The 24,527-nt window shown below is 47.4% G+C and overlaps 1 protein-coding gene across 6 annotated transcripts in view; it reads left to right on the top strand.

Annotated features, from left to right (window-relative positions):
- The first annotated feature begins 10,462 nt into the window (after positions 1-10,462).
- PTPRM (protein tyrosine phosphatase receptor type M) overlaps positions 10,463-24,527 on the top strand; it is a 749,712-nt gene continuing 735,647 nt past the window's right edge. For 3 of the 6 annotated variants that reach the window (XM_036823982.1, XM_036823981.1, XM_036823980.1), the window contains exon 1: positions 10,463-10,924. In XM_036823982.1, coding sequence (XP_036679877.1) covers positions 10,852-10,924 — 73 coding nt within the window. In that variant the 5' untranslated portion in view covers positions 10,463-10,851. The remainder of the gene's footprint in view (positions 10,925-24,527) is intronic. The other 3 variants (XM_036823985.1, XM_036823984.1, XM_036823983.1) reach the window with 1 other exon arrangement.

The following is a 24,527-nucleotide window of genomic DNA, read 5'->3' as shown; positions in this document are numbered from 1 at the left end:
TATTACCCTCATGGCTATTCTTCTGTATTAAAGGAGCATGGAAACACAGAAGGCAGCACACAGTATCTGCAATCACCATCTACTAGCATCTCTCTCCTCTGCTGAGCTGTACGGCCCATTTGTAAGAAAAATACAGGAAACCTTGGGACTTATCATCCTTTTTTTCATCCTAATTCTGTCATTTTTATCTTCAGCCCCTTATTTAGTGAATTAACAAATAGCCATGGAGTCCCTTGGTAGGTGGCCCCAGAGGAGATACAAAGAGGGAAAAGGCGACCTCTGCCCTGAAGAAGTCATCATTTTTGAGGGAATAAGACATCAGATCATAGCAGTGAGGTCGAGATCTCAAATCTTACCAAAATATGGGATATTCACATCCTGTCAAAATATGTCATTCAAAACCATTCATTCAACACAATCTAGCTACTTTCCTGGGCAGCTGTTGAGTGCTGGTGGCTGACCTGGTTGGATTAGGGCCATGCTGGACTTGGGATTTCTGCAAGAAGCATGCCATCTTCTTAGACTGTCTCTGAAATTGGGCCATTGACTCCACCATTCTTGGGCAGCTCTGCCTTGATGTCTGGCCTCTTAGTTCTACTTTCACGTCCTTTTTTTTTTTTTTTAAATTTATTAATTTATTTATTTATTTATGGTTGTGTTGGTTCTTCGTTGCTGCACGTGGGCTTTGTCTAGTTATGGCGAGCGGGGGCTACTCTTTGTTGCAGTGTGCAGGCTTCTCATTGTGGTGGCTTCTCTTGTTGCGGAGCACGGGCTCTAGGTGTGCAGGCTCAGTAGTTGTGGCTCACGGGCTCTAGAGTTCAGGCTCAGTAGTTGTGGCACACGGGCTTAGTTGCTCTGCGGCATGTGGGATCTTCCCAGACCAGGGATTGAACCCATCCATGTCCCCTGCATTGGCAGGCAGATTCTTAACCACTGTACCACCAGGGAAGTCCCCACATCCTTTTTTCTTCCAATGTTCCACCGCGGCAGGAAGGGTATGGCTCTCCACCTTGTGTTCTCTTTGACGTGGAGTCTCACATACATCCTCCTCCCTCCCGAGGGGACTGCATCCTGCCCTCGTAGCAGGGGACACAGTACTGTACCATAGGCAGGGAGAAAGCCTGCCTGTTGAGAATATAAAAAAAAAAAAAAAAATCATCCCTCTTACCCTGCCGATTGAATTAAGCATCATGAAGGAAATAAACAGAGTACGAAAAGGAGGATAAGAAGAGAGACCTGAATTCATTCATGAGAGAATTCTTTCCCCAGGGGAAGGCATTCACTGGAACCTGAAGGATGAGAAAAACCAATGCAAAAGGCAGAGAGAACCATAAATTAAGTCCGAAGCAATGGTAAGTCATGTCCATTAAGCTGATAATTAGGGAGGACAAGCAGATGGGAGGTGAGCTGGGTCTTCTCGGTGTTCCTAGAAATCAGTTCACCCAACAACCATTCCCAGCCACCTTCTCCGATGCTTCCTCCACTAGAGAGGCTGGGAAACTGCGACTGAAATTCCCAGCACCCTGGGAGCAAGACGTGGCTATAGGACACCATTTTTGCGGATGAGTTGTAGGAGAAAGTCCTTTCGGGGGCCTTCCCTTCCCCAGAAAAAGTCAAAAGCCCACAAGAAGAAGTCATCTTGTCCCTTGCCATTCCTCTTCCTCCCTGCCTGGAGTGCAGAAGGAGGCACTTATGTTTCACAGGGCTGAGAATGAGCAGTAAGACCGGAGGAACGTAAGCCCTGCATGGCGTGGTGATGGGGCTGCATCACCTGGGCTACCCATCTCCAGGTGGGAAACTATAGCATGGTAACTTCTTCTTCTTTTAAAAACATTTTCTGAGCAGTTTACTTGAATTCACAGTTAAACCTCATAAGAACTTAAAGAAAGTAGGTGCTGTTGTCATCCCAGTTTTTAGATGAGGAAGTTGAGGCATGGAAAGGTTGAATAATTTACCCAAGCGACTCGGTTAGTCAGTGGAAGAAATTGGACTTTGAACACAGGCAGTGTGCTCCTCAATCCCATCCCCTTGACCACTGGCTACATGCCAGTGTTGGCTGGGTTTTCTGTTACCCACAGATGATTGCAACCCTAACCTATCCATCTTTGAAGGATGGATAAAGTTTAGACGGCAGCTTTCAGATGATCATATCAATACATGTCAGTGCAGTGTGTGCCAGAGGAGGGCAAGTGAGACAACAATTTGATGAAGAATTTAGGCCAGGTAAAGAGACAAAGGTGAAGACAGAAAATACAGCACAGTGGAAAGACAACTACCATATGATACCACTTATATGTGGAATTGAAAATATGACACAAATGAACTTATCTATGAAACAGAAACACACTCACAGACATAGAGAACAAACTTGTGGTTGCCAAGGTGGAGAAGAGGTTGGGGAGGGATGGAGTGGGAGTTTGGGGTTAGCAGATGCAAACTATTATATATAGGATGGATAAACAACAAGGTCCTACTGAATAGCACAGGGAACTATATTCAATATCCTGTGATAAACCATAATGGAAAAGAATATGAAAAAGAATGTATATATACATGTATAACTGAATCACTTTGCTGTACGCCAGAAACTAACACAACACTGCAAATCAACTATACTTCAGTAAAATAAATTAAAAAATATATATATAGCAGAGTGAACCAGAAAGGGAACTTTAGGATAATTGCCTACAAGTCACAGATCTACCGGCTACCACTGACTGTGGTCTAATTATACTGCCTTATCTTTAGCAGGTCTAAGTCATTCTGTCTTTAAGCCTCAGTTTCCTCATCTCTCAAATGGGCATAATAATCATACATGTCTTTTAGAGTTTCAATGCCCTAGCAAAATGCTCTGCTCCGAGTAAGACTTCAGTAAATATTAGCCCCCAAAACATAGTGAGATAAATTCGAATGTTTTCCTCTGTGGCTTGTCTCATCTTCACAGTAATGACTGTCTGGAATCTTCAATTCAAAATGCAACATTTGGAAACTTTAAAATATTAAAGATGAAGAGAAAGTAAAGATGATCTTTTCTTTGATGTTAGCAGTGAAATGTTTTTTCTTTTTTTTTCATATTCTAGTGAAAACCTGGCCTTATTACAGATCACAGGCCCCTGCACACCATTGTTGCAATAATTTAATCTGAGGGAGGATTCTGACATTGTCAGTGTAACGTTTCTTAATAGTATTAGTCAAGCAGACCTTGAAGGAACCTACCTATTGACTTCAAAGGATTTGTTTTAAAGAAAGTGAAATACAAAGGAAATAAGAATTCATGGGAACTGGATTGGATGCCATGATTTCCACCCCGAGTTTAGGAAAAGCTGCCTAACCTCCAAACTGTGTTCTGAGAAAACAGTTGTCTGGTACAAAGGCACGAGAACTGATATAAAACGTTAGTTCAAAGCCTTTGGGGAAAAAAAGAGGGACCCAAAGACAGTCATTCTCTCCTTTAATGAACCCCCATGTGGAGAGTGGCTGCTGCATGGGGAGCTGGTGCCTTTGAAGTGAATGTGAATCAGACAACCAAGTGCCACCTCACGGCCTCTCACTGAGCTAGCAGATTTCCAAGGCTTCACAGCTCCCAAAGAGCCTGCACAAAGCATTTTCTTCCAGGACTTCTTGCAGACTTAAACAAAAGACGCAGAGAGTGACTGTACAGGGACCACCAGTGGACTCTGAAAAAATCTTCAGAAATCAGGGTTTTTGTTTTTTTTTTTTCCTTTGTCTTTTTCCATATTCAATGAACCAGCCTGAAAACTATGGCCGATGTGTGTGTGGAAGGCTGTTACCGTGTCTCTAAGGTTGCTGCTTCCAACAGGAAAAGCCTGCTGCTGGCTCTCCATCCCCCGGGACAGAGCAGACAGGCTTTTCTGGTCAGAGGGGTGTTTTTGTGCAGGCAGTCGTTTCCCCTGGTCCAGGATGCAGGGGTGGAAGTAAAGGGTACAGCATGGCTTGTTTCCCCAGAGGGGCCCTCGGTGTGCAACAGCCTGAGCACCCTGCCCTCCCAGTGCAGGGAAGGCCCCAGAGAGCTGTGTCCTTCCCCGTAGAACATACAGAGCAGCCCGCAGAGGCGACAGACTTTCTGGAGATCAGACGGTTGCCAGGGACTCTCCGGCAGAGCCCTTCCTATATCTGCCGTTCCCGGGAACACAGGTTTGGACGTGGCTGTAATAAGCATATTTTCTAGTATCTTGACGTCACCATGTGGGGTCCACCTTGCTACAGACCCCATGAGTAAGCAGGGAATATTTTGAGAATATCAAGCTACCATTTTACCTAAAATAAAGCTAAAGGAAAAAGTTCCATAGAAACAGATTGTTATAAAAATATGACCTATTTGCAAATCGCGAACTTATAGTCCCACCTGGTAAGATGAAAGAGAAGAGTTGCATAGTAAACTAAAAGTTTAGCCATCGGGGGCCTGTTTATAAAGAACTTGTCCCGACAATGTCGTTGACACTCTTACGACACAATGAGGTAGACAGGACAGAAATTATTATTCTCATTTTGCAGAGGAGCAAACGAGAAAGGGCTGTCATGATAAATCTTGTGGTTCCCTTGGATGTGGCCTGGTGTTGGGTCTGGCAGCTGATATAAACTCAATGTGCCCAAAAGCAGAGGTTGTTGAGAAAAGATGGAGGGGAAGCCCTGTTGAAGGTCGTCCCATCTAAATGGTAATTGGGCGGCCCAATTAGATGTCCCATCTCCCTGCGCAGAACCCCAGCACAGAACTTCGTGCAGAGTCGATTCTCTTCAGTATCTGATTTTAAAACCAGCGCTTAATAACTTATATAGCTCTAATGATGTACCAGAAACTATTCTGAACACTTTATATCACTATCTCATTTAATCCTCTCAACAACTCAGTAAAGTGGGTACAATTATTACCTTCATTGTACAGGTAAGGAAACCGAAGCACAGAGAGGTTAAGTGACTTGCCCAATGTCACACAGACTAAGGGTGTCAGAGTTAAGATTTTTAAAAATAGGCAAATGCATTGTCCTAGTATCAGCATTTCAGAAGCTTAATTTCTATTCTGAGGGTAATGTGGGCAAAGCAAAGAACTGAAACCTATTCCCTCTCCCCTTTTAATTAGGCCTTGAGAAGGAATTCCTGGGGCATCTAAAAATTCAAAAAATTTAAGCCTTTATGCACAAGTGGCTTTGAAGTCTGCTTGGAGGAGCCTTGCCTTTTGCTGGTGACAGGTTCTGGCCTCAGGTAGGATAGAACAACTTCAAAAAAGGGCACCTGCCCCCATTCTTTCCTCTGTGCAGGTGAGACCAGGGCTTCACTGGTGAAAGTTTAAATGCCCTGGTTTCTTCTAACCCCGTGAACCGCTAATGTTGTGTTTTTCACACACATTCAGAAGGTGAGTGAAGCTGTTAAGTCCTGACTGAGTAAGCCGACTCTGACGGCGAGGGCGTGCACCCGGCAGGGATCTGCTCAGCACTGCGTCCACGCTCCCCACCCCCCAGCGCTGCCCCGAGGCTCACGTGCTTCTCCAGGTAACGACAAGTGGGGGCGGGGGGGGGGGGGGGCAGAGACCGTGATGCACGGGCGGGGGCGGGGGCGGGCAGAGACTGGGATGCGCTCTGCACCCTTAGGGCTTTGCTTCATCAGAGAGGTTTGTTCAGGGCCTCAGATACACGCAGAGCTGCCACGTGTAATGCCATTTCTGCAAGCCAGGAAATGGAAACTAATTTAAATCACACAGTTGGGACTCAATCAAGCTAGACTCCAAATTCCAAGCTAGCTCTGTCTCCCACTCCCTCTCTTTCCCCCTTCTTTCCTTCCTTCCTTCCTCCCTCCCTCCCTCCTTCCTTCCCGTATTTATTTTCTTTTCAACAACATACTATCTTTGATCAATGAAAGAATACATCATCGTGAAACCCACACGAGGGGGCTTATTTACATTTTCCATTTATTATCTCAAAATACACTTCCACAATCTCAATGTGCCTCTAAAAAGGGAATTAATCATTGCAGCAGGGCCTAGAGAACAAAACGTGAGTTTTCTAGGACAATGTTTTCCGTTTCTGCTGGGTCATGTTAGCCCCAGTTAAGCCACCTGGGAGGTATTTAAATGATTCTTTTGTCGATGCTTTTCGGCAGGTGTGATAGATACTTTTGAAGGATCAGGAACTTTCTGCCTGTGGTTAACCTCCAAATTCAACCTGACATTGAGGATAGGTGGGGATAGGTTATGGTCAGTTTTCTTTTTTTATTTACATTTTGACTTTCAAGAGGTTGGGACAAATGTCACAAACAGAGTTAGTGATGCTGAAAACACCATCACAGCACAGACAGTGGGCAGCTTGGGCTCCTGCCCTGGGCCTGGGCCTTACAGGACCCTGGGGGATCACTAACCTATAAAAATAAATGTATTAAGGGGCACGTGGTCACCTCTGTCACTAGGGATCTGGTGCTCAGTGTTGAGAGACCATAAACCATAACCCTAAATATCCAGTCTCAAAACCAGCTCTGGGCTGGCTCCAGAGAAACACTTCACCCTGAGTTTTGTCCCCTGGCCTTGGAAGGGCACTGTGAAGATTTCCAGGGTGTGCTGCCACTGACACGCACATGGACACACCTAGGTGGGTAGATGATGTCATGGCAGAGGCACTTCGTTAAAAGTCCAATCAATTAAAAATCAAATCCTTGCTTTCAGGTAGCAGGAATAGGACACAGTCTTAAATGTGAGTGAGTGGGGTTTCCTCGTAATGCCAACCACCAATTTTCTTGCTTCTCTTTGGGTTCCAAGTCTGTAAGAAGTCACACACTAGTGTAGTATTTGCATGTGTTGAACTTGCTGATTGAGGAACATCTTTCAAAATGAAATGATTAATATTACTGTTAAAATGGTAGATATGTAGTTATACGTGAAACAGGATACTGATTCTTTTACATTGACAGCTAGGTGGACATTGAATGCTCACATGGCTAATAGGTTTCTGTTTATTCAAAATTCATCACGTATCACTGAATTTAAAATCTTAAAGAAAATGTTAAGCTTTTTATGAATCATTTTATTTCAGTCTTGGTATTCATAATCCTAATTTGTAGTTTGCATTTTACTTCTAGCAGATATCTTTGAATCATTGGGAAGAAAGGAATTTTCAGCAACTATAGGAAAGTAATTTTAATTTTCTGATTAAAACTTTTTGAATTTACATTTTTGATGAAAATATATACTCAAATTTTGCATAATTTGAATACACTAATCCCTTCTCAGTGTTTTCCAAAAGAGCTTTCTGTGATGACGGAAACGTTCTATATCTGTGCTGTTCACATGTAGCTACTGAATACTTGCAAGCACCACTGAGGAACAAAACTGGGTGAAATGTGGCTATAAATGTTCCATACAGAACAGATCATTGCTATCACTAGGACAAAAATTATGTGACAGTCTCGATTACGGCAACATATGAGCAATTTTACTAAAATAAAGGCAAAATAAAACTTATGGAATAAATACATAATAACGCATGAATTATGTATGCCTTTATTATTGATCCATACAGCCAGACTATCAACAGAAAATTAAGATACGCACAATGATATATTCAGTTGTCTTTGATATTTTGCTGATTTTCGTCATATGAAAACTATAGGCTTTCTTATCTTTCAGTATTGTTATCTTTGTCAAGGTAGGAAGATATAACATATTATATAATAGTTTGCCAGCTTGATGAATAACTTCAAAATATTTAGACATATGATGGGGGCTGGCTTGACAGCACCCCTGTGACCAGCCATTCTGCAAATGTCACTGTTGTCCCCAGAGAGACAGGAGTGTCATGTGGTTGGATTAAAATTAAAAAAAAAACCTCTCTGCTGAAAAAAAAAAGTGACAAGAAATGTCCCATTGGAAGGACTCCTACAGCATCCTTTCCTTAGAGGAAGTCCAATCCATTCCTTTTGAAGAGAGGCCTTCCATTTGGGCTCAGTGCTGCTTTGGCCAGTTACCTGGAAGAGTGAAGAAACAGTAGCTGTTAGAATTGCCAGGGAAGGAGCTGCTGGCAAAAACCCCACCACTGTTTGCAATGCGGGTTTCAGGCTAATAAGGGCAGAGTTGGCTTAACACTGTAATGTTTAGAGATCAGAGATAATGGAAATTCACTGGGTTTCCCACTGAGCTTTAAGTAACCTGAGGAAGGGACAGGGCATCTTCCGGTTACCAGGGTAACAGCACTGGGAGTCCCTACAGGGCTTTCTCCCCACTGGTGAAGGGACCCCTATCTGCGCAGCTGTCTCCCATGCCCCCACCCAGCCACCTCACACACGTCCTTGCCCTGGGGTGGGGTGCTCCAGCTCTAAGGCTGTTCCATACTTCCTCCTGGAGGTCTCCAGGGGAGTGAGTTCCAGTTGCCCAGAGTGGCAACTTGCTCATTCATACACCCTATATTGACTCCACCTCACCCTTCTGTCTCACTTTCCCATTCCTCTTGTACTGCGTCCTGGGATTACTTCCCCAATAAAACCTAAAACCACTTATGCTTAAATCCTTAACTTCAGGCCTGTTCCTGGGGGAGCCCACCATAAGACAACCTCCAGCCCATAGCTCAGTGCCTGGCAGATATATGGCCTTCTTAGATATTTGCTGAAAGAATTCACATACTTTGCAAATGAAATCCTACCTTAATATGAACTTCTTCACCCAACTCAAAGAAGGAAAATGACTAGATTGACATCTCCCTCCTTATCTGGATCCATCTCACATCTACTAACATAACAGCTCCATTGGAAAGCGCATAACCATTCAAATAAAGGAAATTTGGGCTCCTTCACATCACGGGACCTCAGCACCAGGGAAAGCCCAGGTGACAGACTCTCACTGCTGATCCTTGGAGGTATGTGACCCCCCTGCCTCTCCATACTTCAAATGTTATTTTGCAATCGAGATAGGGCTCAACAAGTACATATTTGGGAGAAGAAGCAGGATGATGTAAGGTCCGTAGTATTAAAACGTTAATGATTAATACAGAGCCTTCAAAAGAGCACTTCTGATAAGGATCTAATAAGTGGAATTCTGCAAGAAAGAGGAGCTAGCTGTTCGTTGGGCACCAAAATCAAAAGTCCAATCCCTCAATTTGCCCTGGGGAAGTGACAGCTGTGACATATCCTTGTCTGTTGGTTCTAGGGTCCACTGGAGACAGCGTCGAGGTGAGCGTGGGATCAATGCACTTTCTGGGCCTTTGTCAGTACCGGGAGGGAGCCCGTGGCCCACTTGCTTCATGGGTTTGCCCTCTTGCTGGCGCCGTTCCCCGCCCTAGAATACCGTGCAACTCACGGGTAGTTACTTGGTTTCTAATTTAACCTCTTCCCAGGCCTTCTACTGCTTTCAGTTAGCTAGGCCTGGCGTCTGCAGCTCCATGTGTGTTATTCCAAGGGAGATAGAAGGATTCCCCCCCTCACCCTGCCTTTTTTTTTTTTCAATTTTACAAACTGAACCTCTTTACTGAAGCATTGGAAGCTATTTTATCCACTTAATGAAATAGGCATTCCACACCCCAAATGGTAAATTATATATTTCAAGACATCATTTGATTCATTACCCACGCCTCCTCCCGCGTTTCCCAACACTTTGCACCAGACACAGAAATCACAGGATACGTAGGTCCGTGTGACCGCCGCCTTCCGTGCATGGCCCGCGGCTCGCTCGGGCCCACCCGGGACGGCTGGGACGCAATGAAGCGGCCGAGCGTGTCCTGCTCAGAGGGTTCGAGGTTCCGGGGGCAGGAGCGCGGGTGTCCCGCGGGGCTGCCGGTGCGCTGCGGGGTCTCGGTGCCCGCGGCCGCAGCTAGCTGCCCGGGCGCCCGCCAACTTCGCGGCGCCCGCGGCGCGGAGAAGCCGCAGATCCTCGCAGCCCCGGGATCTGCCGGCTCGCCTGGACCGCAGCCGCCGGGGAGCGCGGGCCCCGCGACTCCCGGTGCCTCCGGCCCTGCCCGCCGACACTGCCGTCCGGCGCCTGGATCGGAGCCGCCTCGCCCGCCCGCGGGGCCGCAGGCCGCTGTCCCGCCCGCCGCGCTCGCCAACTCCCGGCGGCCCGTGACCCGGGACAAACTTCTGGTCCTGGCGCGGCCCCTGCGCGGTCACCCTCCCGGAAGCCGGCCGCGAAACCAAAGCTGCGGCGGGGCGGGAGGGGAGCGGGAGGGAGAGGGTGGCACCGCCCGGCCACCGCTCTCCGCGCGGTGACGCCGCCCCCGCGGCCACCCCCCGCCCGGCTCCCCCCGAGGCGCCGCGGCTGCTGAGCGCCGGCGCGGGCCGGCGGGGCCGGGCGCTCACGCCCTCTAGCGGGCCGAGGCGGCGCGGGCGGCCGTGACGTGGGCGCTCCCTTCAGCCGGCCTGCGGGGCACCGCCAGTCAGTCGGGGAGCAGGAGCCCCGCTTGCAGCCGGCGCGGGCTCGGCCATCGGCGCGCCGCCGCCCGGGGGCTGGCTCGCCTGGCGGCGCAGAGGCGGCGGGCGGGACGCGCGCGGCCACGGCCCCGGCCCTGGCCACCGCGGCGCCGGAGGCGCGGGTCCCGAGCCGGGGAAGGAGAGCGGCGGCCAGCGCAGCCGCCGGCACGGAGGGCGGATTTTGGCTCCACGGGCGCGCCCTCCGCTCCGTCTCGCAGCGGCGCAGCTCCGAGCGGGGCCGGCGATAGGGCGGGAGGACCCAGGACCCTCGCCCCCGGCCCCGGGAGCCGCCGGAGTTGGGACTTCTGCAACTGTTAGCACTTTGGGCGTCTGGCTCTGGTTTTGGCTGTTCACCCTCCTCTTCTTGCCGCCTTGGAGGCAAAGCTCCCGGCCGCCCTCCGCCCTCGCGCCCACCCAGCGCCGCCGGGAGCGGCCCGGCGCGCACTCAGCACCATGGGGAGACTTGGGACTTGCCTGGCGACTTTGACCGGACTTTTGCTAACTGCGGCGGGGGACACGTTTTCAGGTAAGCGGGGTTGCGCCTGCCGGGGCCTGGGGCGCGCGGGCCGGAGGGGGCCCGGGACGCGGGCAGCTCCCTGTGGGAGAGCCCCAGCGGCGAACGGCAGGGCCGGGCAGGGGGCGCGGCGGGCCGGGCACCGCGTCTGCCCGTCCCCGGCGCGGGCGCGGGGCCGGCGGGGAGGGCGGGCACCTAGCGCTCCGGAGGGCCGAGCGGACGAGTCCCGGCGCTGGCCCCGGAGCCTGGCCCCCGTCTCGGCCCCCGCCCCTCCGCGGCCTGGGCGCGTGTCGGGGCGGACGGCGCCACTCGGAGTCCCGGGTCGGTTCCGAGAGCAACAGCAGAAACTTTGCCTGAAGTTGGGAGTTTGCAGCGCCGGCCGCCGGGCGTGGGCGCTGCGCGGTCCTTCCCACGGCGAGCGGCGGCCGGGCCGGGTCGCCGTGCCCGCTGCGCCCGCGCGATCGCCCGACCAGTCAGTGGCTCCGGCGGCGGCGGCGATCGTCGGTCCTCCCCCCGCCGCCCGGCTCGCGGCGGCCTTGACCCCGGCTCGTCCCGGTGGCTGCGCGGCTGCCCGGGAGAGCCGAGGCGGCGTCCTCGTCGGTCCCGAAGGGAGGACCGGCGGCCCGGAGGGAGTGGCCGGCCCGCAGGCCCTGGGCCGCCGTGGCTGTGCCCCCCGGGCTCCCCCTCCGCACTCTCGGCCCCGCGGAACGCCCGGCCGGGGGCATCGGTCAGCCCGCCTCGCGGCCCGCGGTGCCGGGTGGGGAGGAAAAGGAGTGGCGGGGAGGTGCCTGCTGCGCGCGGGCGGTCCGAGCTCGGAGAGCTCCTTGCCGGAGGACGCGTGGCCGGGAGTCGGGGGTCAGGAGGGGCGCGAACCCCGCACGGTGTTAACCTGGAACACACACGTGGATGGACAGCCGGCGCTTGCACACCTGCACACTAGCACACTTTCTTTCTCGTGTGTCAGTTTCATTAAGGTCCACGTAGAATGGTGGCACTGGGCTTGTTTTTCTTTTAATAAAAAGCCTGCTATTTGGCCTTGAACTTGGGTTGCAAAATAGGTTTCTATGTTTATTCGGGAGGAATGAATAGGTTGAACTTTTTGTTTGTTTTTTATATTTCATGAAGGACATTTTCACTGACGGTAAAGCGCATATTTTAAAACGTTTCAAACGTTTGCCTCTGTCAGATCTGTGGAAACGTACATCTTTACTTTCCCGGAGCCCGAGGGACACGCAGGCGTAGAGGCCGTGCCCCAGTCGTCCCTGAGCCCAAGGACCCTTGACCACAGTTGGCCGCCGCCAGGAAGCCGAGCGTGGAGTTGGCTGCTAGCTCTGTGCTGTCAACTTCAATAGAGAAATACCCTTTTCCCAAGTTTAATATGTCCTTAACTGTCTGGTAATTGCACGTGCGCCGGAGGATTTAACAAATTGATCCACTGCTGTCCGCTATAAACTTGATGTAGATATTGGCTTGCGTTCTTTCTTATTAGTGAATTATGGAGTAGACTCGCCAGTTGTAGAGCCTTGTAACTCATTAGTGTTAGAAGCCAAGGATGAGGGCCTTAGTTGATGGTTTTCTCTTTATTAAGAATCCATAGCTCCCTGCCTGGGATTTGTTTCAAGTTAAGCTGTGTCAGAAAGCATTTGGATGGATTTTCAAGTTGTGGGCAAGGGGGTGGAAAGAAATATTTATGTAGCTTATTTAAATGATCGGTTTCTCATCATTAAAAGGGACTTCAGCCTATGTAGTACTGACCTGTGTCCTTGTTAATGCTTATGTAAATTAATAGTCAAACCAAAAGACTTTTTTTTTTAACTCAATTTTAGCCAGATTTTTCTTTCAGAGGAAATATGTCATTCTGTTTTTTTGTTATCATACCACTGATTGAACTGTGCCTCCTTTTCATTTGGAAGCCAGAGTTATCCTAGTATGTTAGAGGGTTAAGAGGAAATGAAGGGCAGTATCCCAGAGAGAATGCTTAGCAACGATGAAATTAAAAAAAATTGAAGTTGGCAAAATTGGTGTGTGCAAGGATCAGATAAACTGCAGTGCATTATGCTTTTTCTCTCCACTTTGGGTTTTAGGTAGAACATGTGGGAAGCACTTAATGCTTTGGAAAAGTCTATTTTTTTTTTTTCCTTGTATGTTGGGAAAGTTAATTCTGATGTTATGAGTGACACTGACACTTATTTCTCTTTACGAGTCTTCTGGACGTTGAAATACTTGGCTGCTGTCCCCTGACATGGGGATCCTTTTAGAGACAGAGGAGCTCGATCGTAAGCGGCTTGAGGGCAAAGGCAGTTATTTTTCCTTCTTGGTTCCCATAAAGCACTTACATTCACTGTTTGTTGAATAAATTAGTGATGTGACTTCTGATTATTTGCAAACATTCTAATTGTATGTGAACTGGCTGACACAGAAGGGAGGGAGAGGAGAGATTGTGAGACTGGCTTTCACCGGCCCTTGTTTTGAAATTAACATTTTCATCACCGATTCTTCTTAGGGCACCCAATGGACTGGATCAGGAGGTTTTATGTAATCAGTGGAGGTTTGTGTGTGTGTGTGTAACCAAGATTTATACACAAGACACTTTGCTATTTCCCCTTTGCATCCTCATATCCTCTTTTGGAATGCATTCAGAATTGATGTGACTGTTGATTAATCATTTCTGGAAGGTACTACACATAATTTGAATGCCAGATATCAGAAATAGAGTGCTAAACATATTGGAAGAAAAAAGAAAAGAATTAGGTTTTTTGTCCAGGAGGACTTTTATTTAGTATATATAAACATTCCATTTTAAACATCACTTTCCATGTTTACAATTTCTAACTTGTTAGGCAAAGTATTGGAGGCTCACTTTCTGCCTTCTATCTAGGCTTTGAATGATCATTCAACATAACTTCTGTAAAAAGATATATAAGTAAGAAGCTAGGAAGAAAGTGAAATCATTCTTGCTTCTGCTTGAAATTCTCTTTTCCAGATTGAGAAGCCACATAGCTGGGAAGTCATTCCTCTTTGACCCATTTTCTCAAAAGCCAAGTTGTAATATATCCTATGCAAGGAAGTGTTTGGTTTTATATAATAATGAGACTGATATGGTAAGGTCTGGTAAGCAAGCCTTGGTCTGCAGAAGTAGAAATGCAAACAGATTGGTCCTTTGCTTCTACCGCAGTATTTGGAATAGATTAAACCTTAGTATAATCTTGTGAATTTGAAACTTCTTGAGAAATTTCTTTTTTAAAGTACTCTTTTAAGGACATTTGTGGGAAAACAGCCAAAATCTGAATGGAGTCTGTAGATGAGTTAGAACTGTACCAATATTTAGTTTCTTAGTTTTGGATAATTTGACTCTGATTAAGTCAGATGTCAACACTAGGCGAAGGCGGGCGAAACATGTACTTGAAATCTTTGTACTGTTTTTACAATAAGTTGAAAATTATTTCAAAATACAAGATTGTACAGTAACTTTTACAAAGAGTGTGAATAGATTTGTTTAGCAGTTTGATTTATTTTTTCTTTTTCAGATAACTAGAGTCATGACATTTTATATTTTTATGGTGCTTTAATGAGATTGATAATGGACGTGATGAAAAGATGTCAAGTTTAAATCAGGGCGCATGATAGAAATATGCCAAGAAATCACTTTAACATTTTTAGTGTTATGTGGTTGTGTGGATGTAAAGAAGTACTGCTTGAGCTTAATCAGTTGTTCTGATCTGGAAAAATCACAGGTTTTAGTCTTTGATGTTTTCAAAGGGTTATTTTACAGATTTTCAGTAGAGAAGTTACTTACATATATTGATATGTAGATACATGTGTATGTAATTTGAGTAATTCTAAATGAACAAGTAATCTGAATTATGTCTTCACGTGATATGAACCCCACCTGAGTCTCAAGCACAGCCTTTAGTTTTGGGAAAAGTAGGTTTTAGAATTTAGGTACTTCTGTGACAATTTGATAAAAGTTGATGGCTTTATTGGAAATTGTCATAGTTTTATAACAATTGTAATACATTCCAGGAATTGATAGGCTGTACATATCTGTTTCAGTAGAGGCACTGTTTTGGATTAAGCATTGTTTTCTCTCAGTGTTTGTTTTAGTTTTCTCGAATAAGCGTGTATTATCTAAATATCCTAAGACAGTTTTTAGTTAGGGGTCAGGCATTTTAATAAGTAGTTACATACTTTTTCAACAGCATAACATTTTTTTTTTTAAGGTAGTGTCTATCATGCTTTGTAATTCTAGGATTCTTCTCTTTGAAAACCAACTTTCCCACGAACTTTTCTCCTAGGGGCTTCTTATCTTTATGACCACAACCTATTAATAAGCTTATTTTGTAAGTGAGAGAAGGTTTCATTACTAATGTTTTTCAAACTCACTAATGAAAAGTTTAAAGAAGACGCAAAAGCACATAAACCTCCCATCAGAAGAGGCTGCTGCTTCTCCAGTTCCTACGATCCTGCCGTGGTTTAGCGTTTAGTCATCAGAAAGCCTGCGTTTATACTGTTGCTCCGAAAATCAGTAGGTAGGGCTGGTGTTAGGTGGGGAGCAGAAAAGCTTTCGTCATTACCCTTGGTAGCCTGTGGTCCCCCCGCCATCCAGGGGGGGTGGCTGGCAAGGCCAGAGCCTGATAAAGGGGTGGGAACGTGGGAGAGGAGAAGGAAAGAAGAACACAGGCCTGAGAAGGGAAGGGTTGTGTGTGCTCACCCGTAAGAACACAGGTCTGCAGATCCCGGCAGGCAGGGTCGCCGCTCCTCCCCTCTCTTTGCTGTTAAGGGTGAAACGTATGGAGAGTTTAGGGAGGAGGATCAAAAGAGTGACAAACGGGCAGGGAGAGCAGGTGACAGTCCTACACGTTGGTGGCTTTAGGTGGCCTGGGGGAGGGCGTGGGGTGCGTTCAGCCTGTGCTGCTGGTGAGCTATGTGTATACCTGTGCTGCTCAAAACCAAGCGTGCCTGAGGGTCACCGGGAGTGGTCCTTCCCAACTTGGTCTCTATGGCCGGCATGGTGACTGTGATGTCCAAGGCCCCTGGAGGGTCCCACAGCATCCGCAGGTGATCCTGGCCATCTTTCGAGAAACGTTGTTCCAAAAGAACAGTTTTTAAAGTGTTGTTCTTGGATTAGCAGCCTCAGCATCAGTCAGGAACTTGTAGACAGGCAGACTCCTGCCCCCTCCCCCCCCCCCCCCCCCCCCCCCCCCCCCCCCCGCCAGGTGGACAGAATCAGAAAGTCCTGGGTGGAGCTGGGGGTGGGGGCAGCAGTAGGTGCTAGAACCAGCCCTCCGGGAGCTTGGGATGCCAGACAGAGTGTGAGTTCTAAAAGGCCTGGCATCCTCCTTCTGCATTTTCAGCCTCCCTTGACAAGAGCTGAAAGGACCCAGGGATGAAAATATAACTCACGTCCATGCACTTGTGAACACCCCTGCCCCCCCATCAGCACGGCCCAAGTTACGAACAGGCCGATGGGATGGTGCTGTGACTCTCAACCTGTTAGGGGAAACTGCCAGCGTGACATTTCAAATAATGGTCTTATCTGGGGAAGATACTGGATCCAGCCAGTCGTGAAACGAAAATGAAAAAAAGGCTCCTCTAATTTTACTTACCACAGTGTAAAGTTTTAATTAAATCTTGCAGTCACGATTAGCCACTGGAAATTTCTCTGGGTTGATACTGTGTTTCGAAGATATTTGTTGGCTTGTTGTAAGAAGGGCGTAGCGCAGTGCACCTATTAAAATGATGCTTTTAATTCAAGTGGATATTTATTGAGCACATACTGTTGGGAAGGCCCCTTTAGGGGGTCGGGCAGGCATTGGGGGGTGGTAATGGGCAAAGATCGGAAAGATATAGTTAACCGTACTTTGGAAAGTTGTCCAATTATTAAAAGTTTCAAAATCTACTGAAATCGAAAGAAGCAAGGACTTTCTTAGGCGAGAATGAGAAATTTGCATAAAATTTGGAATTTTAATATGGCAATGTGACACTTTGCCTCTGGAAATGAACTTCACTTCCAAACAGAAAAGAAAAGCTTTTCAATATGTATCTCTTTAAACTACTGATAACATACTTTAATGTATCTCCTAAGATAGAGCCTCGTTTCTCTGTTATCCACAAAAGACAATCCCTGACTCTCTGTCATTTAATGCTCCAGGTAAACAAAATCTATTGTGATGTCATTTAACAGATTTATCTTAAAAACATTGTCACCAGACTTTCAGAGAATCAGTGGCAGGTGGAGTGCTTTCCACGTGGCAGGCGGGCCTCTAGCTCCCTGCTCCTCAGGCTGCCATCCCCAGCCCATCACTAGATGTAGCTCCATCCCTAAACCCACCTGCCTGCACCGGGGGGAAGGCCCAGCCTCACCCGCAAGGCTTCCCGGACGCATCTACTTACAGCTGAAGGAAGGCACGCTCTTGATGGGCCTTCCACCTGCTTGTAAGTCATTCACATCAAAAGAAATTCTTTAGTGGAAGTTGCTGCATTAGTCGCACTTCTCAACACTGACCTCAAGACAGCTTTAGACTCTGCCGTGATTTCTTCTTTTTTTGGCTGTTTCATAAATGGCTGCTATTCTGTGTATAGCAGTAGGACTTGGAGAAGTAGTATATCTGGCAACTACCTAAGAGTTCGTGGTAACCTCTGATGCCTTCACCATCAGGCCTTTCGGTAATTGACCAGAAGAGTGGCCACGAGCAGGTGTGTGTGATGTGTTCACGAGGAACGGGAGTACCGCGCTTACATCTGCAGGAGATGCCTTCTCCAGCATCGCCGGTTCACGTATATAATTCAGGAAGTCATTGAAATTTGCATGGACATCTGGATTCAGTCCATTTTTCTGCTTAAAACTGAGAAGACTCCTGAGTCGTTAAAAACTTTTTCTATGAAGCAGAAGGTTTGGGCCCCGAGTTGGAGGCAGAGGGAGGGTGGAGGATCTGATGCAAGGCTGCGTCACTTCCCTTCAGGCTGGGGCTCCAGGGGAGGGAAACTGTGGTGGTCAGTGATCCAGGACCTGCAGCCAAGAGCGGATGGGAGTTAAGTTGTCAGAGACTTGTCAAAACGGAGAAGTTTTTAGACCTTCCCTTGGAGGAGGAGGCTAGTGTTTAACAGAATGATTTATTTAAAAATACAACAGCCTAGGACTTCCCTGGTGGCGCAGTGGTTGAGAGTCTGCCTGCCAATGCAGGGGACACGGGTTCGAGCCCTGGTCTGGGAAGATCCCACATGCCGCGGAGCACCTAGGCCCGTGAGCCACAACTACCGAGCCTGCGCATCTGGAGCCTGTGCTCCGCAACAAGAGAGGCCGCGACAGTGAGAGGCCCGCGCACCGCGATGAAGAGTGGCCCCCGCTTGCCGCAACTAGAGAAAGCCCTCGCATGGAAACGAAGACCCAACACAGCCAAAAAATAATAAATAAATAAATTAAAAAAAAATACAACAGCCTAAGCAGAAGCAAAGCATTTGCTTTGTATGGGGCACAGAGCAGAAACACTTAATAGAGCATTGGTTTTTCTTCAGATGGGTGAATGCTCACTTTCATCTCTTTCCTATTCAGTATGCAGAAAGCAGATTTATTTCAGACAGTGAGAAGAATATGTTTTCGTTTGGGTTACTGTGGATGTCAGAGGCCCGGTACTTCTCCCCGGTTCCAGTGGTGGAATCAGAACAGGGTCTCGGGTGGGCTTCTGAGCATGGGTGAGGGGGCTGGAACACACCCTTCCTGCAGTCCAGTCTCGATGGGTTCTATTTGATCTCTCTTCTCAGTTGGTGTAGTTTGAGATATTTTAAATCATGTCATGACCACATGCTTGAAGTTGGCTCATTGTGATATTCTCTCTAGATACAAAACTATAAAGTCTAAAGCATTTCTTTTAAAATAAATACTCATAATGTATAAAATCAAGTTACTGAACAGTGTTTAGCATGTAGTAATCACATAGTAAATTAATAAAGTTAATAAATATTTGTTGAAGGAATGAATAAATGAATAAAGTTCCCTTAGGGAAGAAAAAAATCAAATTACTTCTGCTTACTGCTGTTTTTTTTATCTTTCTATCAAGTTTGATTTTTTTTTTTTAAAGCATTTGTAATCATCTTAACAGTAGGCCCAGGTTGTGGGTTCGGTGCTTGACACCCTTAGCAATTTATAGGTGCGTAGAAATTCAGTCGCTAAATTTAAAGGAAAGCAGTTACCTTTTGTTAATTAAGTGTGCAAAAGTGAGCCTATAATTTTATCGTGTACAATAAAAATTTATAAATCAGTTATTGCCATAAAGTAGAATTTTGGTATAATACTCATCTCTAAAAAAAAAAAAGAAATTTACTATGTGGTAGATTGACCATGTTTCTACTCTAGGGGCATTCGATTTTAGTTACTGGTGTGTTAAAAGAAACATGTATCACCGGTAAGAAGTTTCCATGACAGGCAATAGTGTGTATCATCTCCTGTTTTTATTTCTGATATAGAATGGAATTAATTGCACCTGCTCGGAGCTCAGCCTGCCCCTTTCCATCCGCTCACGTTTGGTACGCAGGCAGGCTCTCATTCCTTCTTCATTCACTGTGGCATATTCTCAGGTGATGAGACTTAATAAAATGAGGCTGCTTTGACAACAATCTTGTGATCTGTTCTCCACTTCCTTGACTTTTGACACCTAGGCCTAGGAACGTGGCGTGAAATCTCCACGATTGACATCCGTTGGCATACGTCCTGTGTGTATGTTATGGGGACTCTTGCCCTATTTTCTCTGTTTGTCAGTTACCATTTCATCCTGTTCGTGTGGCTTTTTAGAGAGCCTCTCCCTTTGTTTCTAGCCCCTGTGGGGAGCTTGCTGAGAGGCCTGGGTTACCGACCTCGGAAGGTTTGGAGCGGGGGTCCGGCCATCACAGTGGGACTTGGATAACTGGAGGGTGTTGTGGCCTGATGTCAGCTCTGGGGCCCCTGGGGGAGGAAAGAAGGGCAGAGGTGCCCCGGTGCATCAGGTGTTCCTGATTTCAAATTCTGTTTCCGCCACTGAACAGCCATGTGGTCTTGGACATGCTGTTGGATTTTTCTGAGGCTTAGTTTTCTTTTCTGGAAAAAATACCTTGCAGGAGTATCCTAAAGACCAAACAAGTGGACCAATGCCGCGAGGTTAGGAGACCTCGTGAGGAAAAGAGGGGACCAGTCGGCTCTGCCATTGCCCCTTGTAGGTGTAACCACACGAACTCCCTGTTTTCATGTCAGAAAGGCTTGAATATTGACAATGTCATATGGTTCAAACTCACAGATCCCCTTTCTGGGTCCAAGCCTTTGTTATTTGAGTTGCCTGGGGGCTCTGTGGGTGATGTGTATGTAGATGTGCTTATACACATATTTATTTACATTATAAACATATAGCCAACCTTATGTTTTAAAAGAAAAAAAAAAACCTTTGAAAATTACAAAATGACCCCCTCAGAATTGGCACTGTGAAAAGCCAGCACTGCTTAGTGCTGGAAGGCAGTGTTGGACACCTGCATTGGAATCACCCAAAGCTCTTCTTATAAATGCAGATATGGGGCCACAGAAACTGGTAAAGAAACACCTCTGATGATCTTTTTTTAAAAATAATTAATTAATTAATTAATTTAGTTTTGGCTGAGTTGGGTCTTTGTTGCTGCCCACGGGCTTTTTCTAGTTGTGGCGAGCAGGGGCTACCCCTTGTTGCCGTGCGCGGGCTCCTTATTGCGGTGGCCTCTCTTGTTGGGGAGCACGGGCTCTAGGCCTCTTTTGTTGCGGAGCACGGGCTCTAGGCGTGTGGGCTTCAGTAATTGAGGCTCACGGGCTCTAGAGCCACAGGCTCAGTAGTTTTGGCGCGCGGGCTTAGTTGCTCCATGGCATGTGGGATTTCGCGGACCAGGGCTTGAACCCGTGTCCCCTGCATTGGCAGGCGGATTCTTAACCGCTGCGCCACCAGGGAAGCCCCCTCCGATGATCTTAATGCTCGTTAAAGTTGAAAGCGTACTGGCAGGTTAGCAGTGACTCAGAGACCCTGCCCTTTGGAGAATTTACCACATGTTTTCGAACTAGTGTTAAGAAAGCATCTGAGGATGGTTACATGAAGTTTCACGTACCACACTATAATTGACTGGAGAGTATTTCTCTTAAGAAGCAGGGGCTTTCTGGGGTCAGAAGAGAAAATGAATTACAAAACACGGTATTTTATAGAAACTAAGCCACTTTGTACCCATCTTTCAACTTGGTGACCTCCAGTAAATGTGACATCCATCTGGAATTTTTAGGGTATAATAAAAGAATAAAGATATTTCAGAGAATCAGAACACAGATCATTTTAGATCTTTAGATTTGCAGCTGTGAGCCGAATTTTGAGATGACTCATTCAGAGAAGATAACAAGACATGATGACATTGGGGAGGTAATTTTCCAGCACTTATTTCTATCTGACATTCATTGAAACATGGACACTGTAGAAGAATCGGTCTTAGGGGCCCCATAAGCAGGGGCCAAAAGCGTGGCATTTTTACTGTAGTCGTTCCTAAAAGACTTGCTAACCTCAAAATGGGCATCCCCGTCTGTTACAGCACTTGAAGTTTCCACCAGCTCATTATTTTTGACCAAGGAAGAAAGGTGCTTGTTGAAATGACATCTCTGGGAGCGGTGGCTCATTAAGTCATCTTAAATATGACATCCCCAACTCGCTATCACCTCAATAAGTTAATATCCTTAGATGTCAGATTTCTCCCTCGTAAAATGAAGACGTTTGATTCAAGGATCTGTAGGGTCTCTCCAAATACTTAGAGTTTGAGGATTGTCACCTGAGTTCACGTTAGTTTGTCAGGTAGCACGGTGTAGGGGAATGAGACCTGGATCCTTGGGTCATTTTTGATAGATGAGGATGAGAGAAATGTCTAGAGCAGCGGGTCCAATCTGAGACGGTGCCTGATGCAGCAGGAAGGTGCTTGTTAACACAAAGTGGGTGTAGCAGGGATGTTGGAAGGATTTTAGGCGCTTCCCACGTTTGCCATCGGCTGCCTCTGCTCAGATGTGCACAGATGAAGCCTACTCTTTCCCTCCATTCTTGGGGATGTAGCTGCCACCCAACAGCTGCCACCAAAGGCTCTGCAGCAACAAGGATGTTTAGGCTGGGCTTTTCTGCTTAAATCTTGGCAACATAGATAAGCCTTATTTCAGGGGCTTAGAATTGATAGTAATGAGTGATAACTATATATTGGGCATTCATTGTGTGCTGGGTACCATGCTGAGAGGCTATGATATTCTCAAACCTACCGCTGCCCACTAGCTAGTCAAAGCTTGGCTGAGGTCTTTGGTGGGAGCTTTGGGAGGTAAAGCGGTCTCCAGTCCTAACAAAGCCAGGTTCCCTGAACACGGGGTGCATGCACTGTATTCTCTCTCTCCTCCCCTCCCCGTGCGCACAGATGCAGGTTGCCTTTTCCTGATTTATGCCTTGATTTGATGCCATCCACCTGTACTGAGGTGTGCTCTGTGCAAAAGCATTTCAAATGGAGTGTCGGATCTGTTAGAAAGATGCTGGGTGATGTTTTATTATGTGATGTAGAATCTTTATAATGACCTTCTGGGGAGCTTCCTTCGGGGTCACAGTTCCAGGAAAAAGTTTGAGTTTCCTTGTGATCTTCCTTCTTGTGGACACAGCGAATTGTATAACTCATCACGTTTTCCTCTTTACGTGGGCTGTTAGGATGCCAGATTCACATATGTGTGCTGTAGTAGTTAGAACTTTTTTGAACAGAAAACCTCAGTCAAACTGGACTTCATCAAACAGGGGATTTGTGGGCTCTTGCAACAGAGAAGGCTATGGGTGGCCCAGCTGGTCCTAGTGGCTCAAGGCGGCAGCCAGGAGAGTTCTGAGTCTCCTGAGCTGAGTCCTCCAGCTCCAAGCCCAGTGGAAAGAGAAATTCCCTCCCCCGAGCCGTACAGACCACTCCTGCCGCGGGGCTTGTAGAGTCAGCTCACATCACCTGTCCCCACTTTAACCTCGTGCCCTGCTTGGCCCGCCCACTGGGCCAGGCATGGGGTCCGCCCGCAGGAGCCACAGGGAACAAGAGTGCGGAAACTGAGGCTTCTCCACGGAAACTCAGGCTCTGTTACCAGCTGGAGAGAGTGGCTGCTGCCTGGGCCTAAAGCCGCCAAACACCGAGAGCCACGATCTCTGCAAGAGAACCTTAATTCTGCCTCCTTTTCTGGGCCTGAGTCTTAGTACCCCTCTTCACTTGTCTTACCTCATGCCCCTTTATCATGCTGTGTTTTATATATCATGATCAGTGCATTGAGTCTTTTGGAGCTGGGTGGTGGTGATGGCAGAAAATAAATGAGTTCCAAGTCTCAGCATCTGAGCGTTCCGAACGCAACTTTTGTGTATGTGCACTTCTTTTACGTCCTAGTGACACCAGGAACACGGTCTCAGCTCATTAACAGTGAAGAACACGGGTGTGGGAAGACGTCAGGGAGGGTATGATAGCCGAGTTCAGTAGTTCCCCAACTTATTGTTTAAAGCATCCAAAACCTTTTGGTTAAGCAAACTCTTACATAGGTAGAAAAGCATAAACATCTTCTGGTTAAAAAAAAAAAAAAATCTTTTGGTTAAACAAAATTTGATGTGGGCAGGTTTAAAAAATGACTCTCCAAGTTGGAAAACCAGATATCTGATGAGCTACTGCCCAGTAACAGATGCCCCCAGGCTTGGTGGCTTAAACAACAGCCATCTACTGTTTTGCCTGTTCTGTGGAGGGGACGCGTGTCTGCTGATCTAAGCCGGGATTGTATGCTTTCTGTATACGTCTCGACTCAGCTGACCTTGGCTGGGCGTCTGCTGATATTTTGGGGTTGGCTGGCTGCAGGCTGGTCTAGGATTGGCCTCGGCTGGGCTCCCCTTCACATGGTCCTCCACCCCCCAGCAGGGAGAGTTTCCAAAGAGAGGGCAGAGGGTTGCCAAGTCCTCTTGGCTTACGCTTGGCGAGGGCACATTGTCACCTCTGCCTCATCCTTCTGGTCACAGCCAGTCACACGGCCAGTCTGGAATCTAGGGTGGGGAAATAGGCCTTGCCCTTGGTGTGCAGGGCGGCAGGGCCACATTGTGAAGGGTGGACACAAGGACGAGGGGAGGATGGGGCCCTACACAGGGCTCTGCCAGGCCCCAGGGCCTGCGTCCTGAGATGGCCTCTGCTTTGCAGAACACAGTTGGGAAATCATTGGCACGTGAAAAAAGGGAGTATAGAATTGCAAGACCTGCGTTCAGGGGCCCACCGGCCACTTGCTGTCCTCCGAGGGGAAGCTGTTGAACTCAGTGAACCCAGTTCCTTATCTGTAAAGAGGGTCATTCTGGGATGTTCTGATTCAGAGGTTGGCTTCAGAGATCGCATATGTTAATGGATGGTATACAAAGAAACTTTTACAAACTGCTGTGTCTCTGGGTGTATTCTGGAGGTGATTAGAGCTTGCTTAAACCCGAGTTCTCATCCTGGCTGTGTCATTCATCAGCGGGACAGTCACGTGGCTTCTCTGAGGCTGGTTTCTGCATCTGTGGAGAGCGATGCTGTCTTCCCCCTTGGTCACCCGGTGGAGAACACAGCACGCCATCTGTAAGAGCCACGGCCCCTG

The sequence above is a fragment of the Balaenoptera musculus genome, chromosome 14 (assembly GCF_009873245.2).
Source record: "Balaenoptera musculus isolate JJ_BM4_2016_0621 chromosome 14, mBalMus1.pri.v3, whole genome shotgun sequence".
NCBI classification, from domain to species: domain Eukaryota; kingdom Metazoa; phylum Chordata; class Mammalia; order Artiodactyla; family Balaenopteridae; genus Balaenoptera; species Balaenoptera musculus.
The sequence above is the reverse complement of the archived record's forward strand: the minus strand, read 5'-3'. Positions and strand labels throughout refer to the sequence as shown.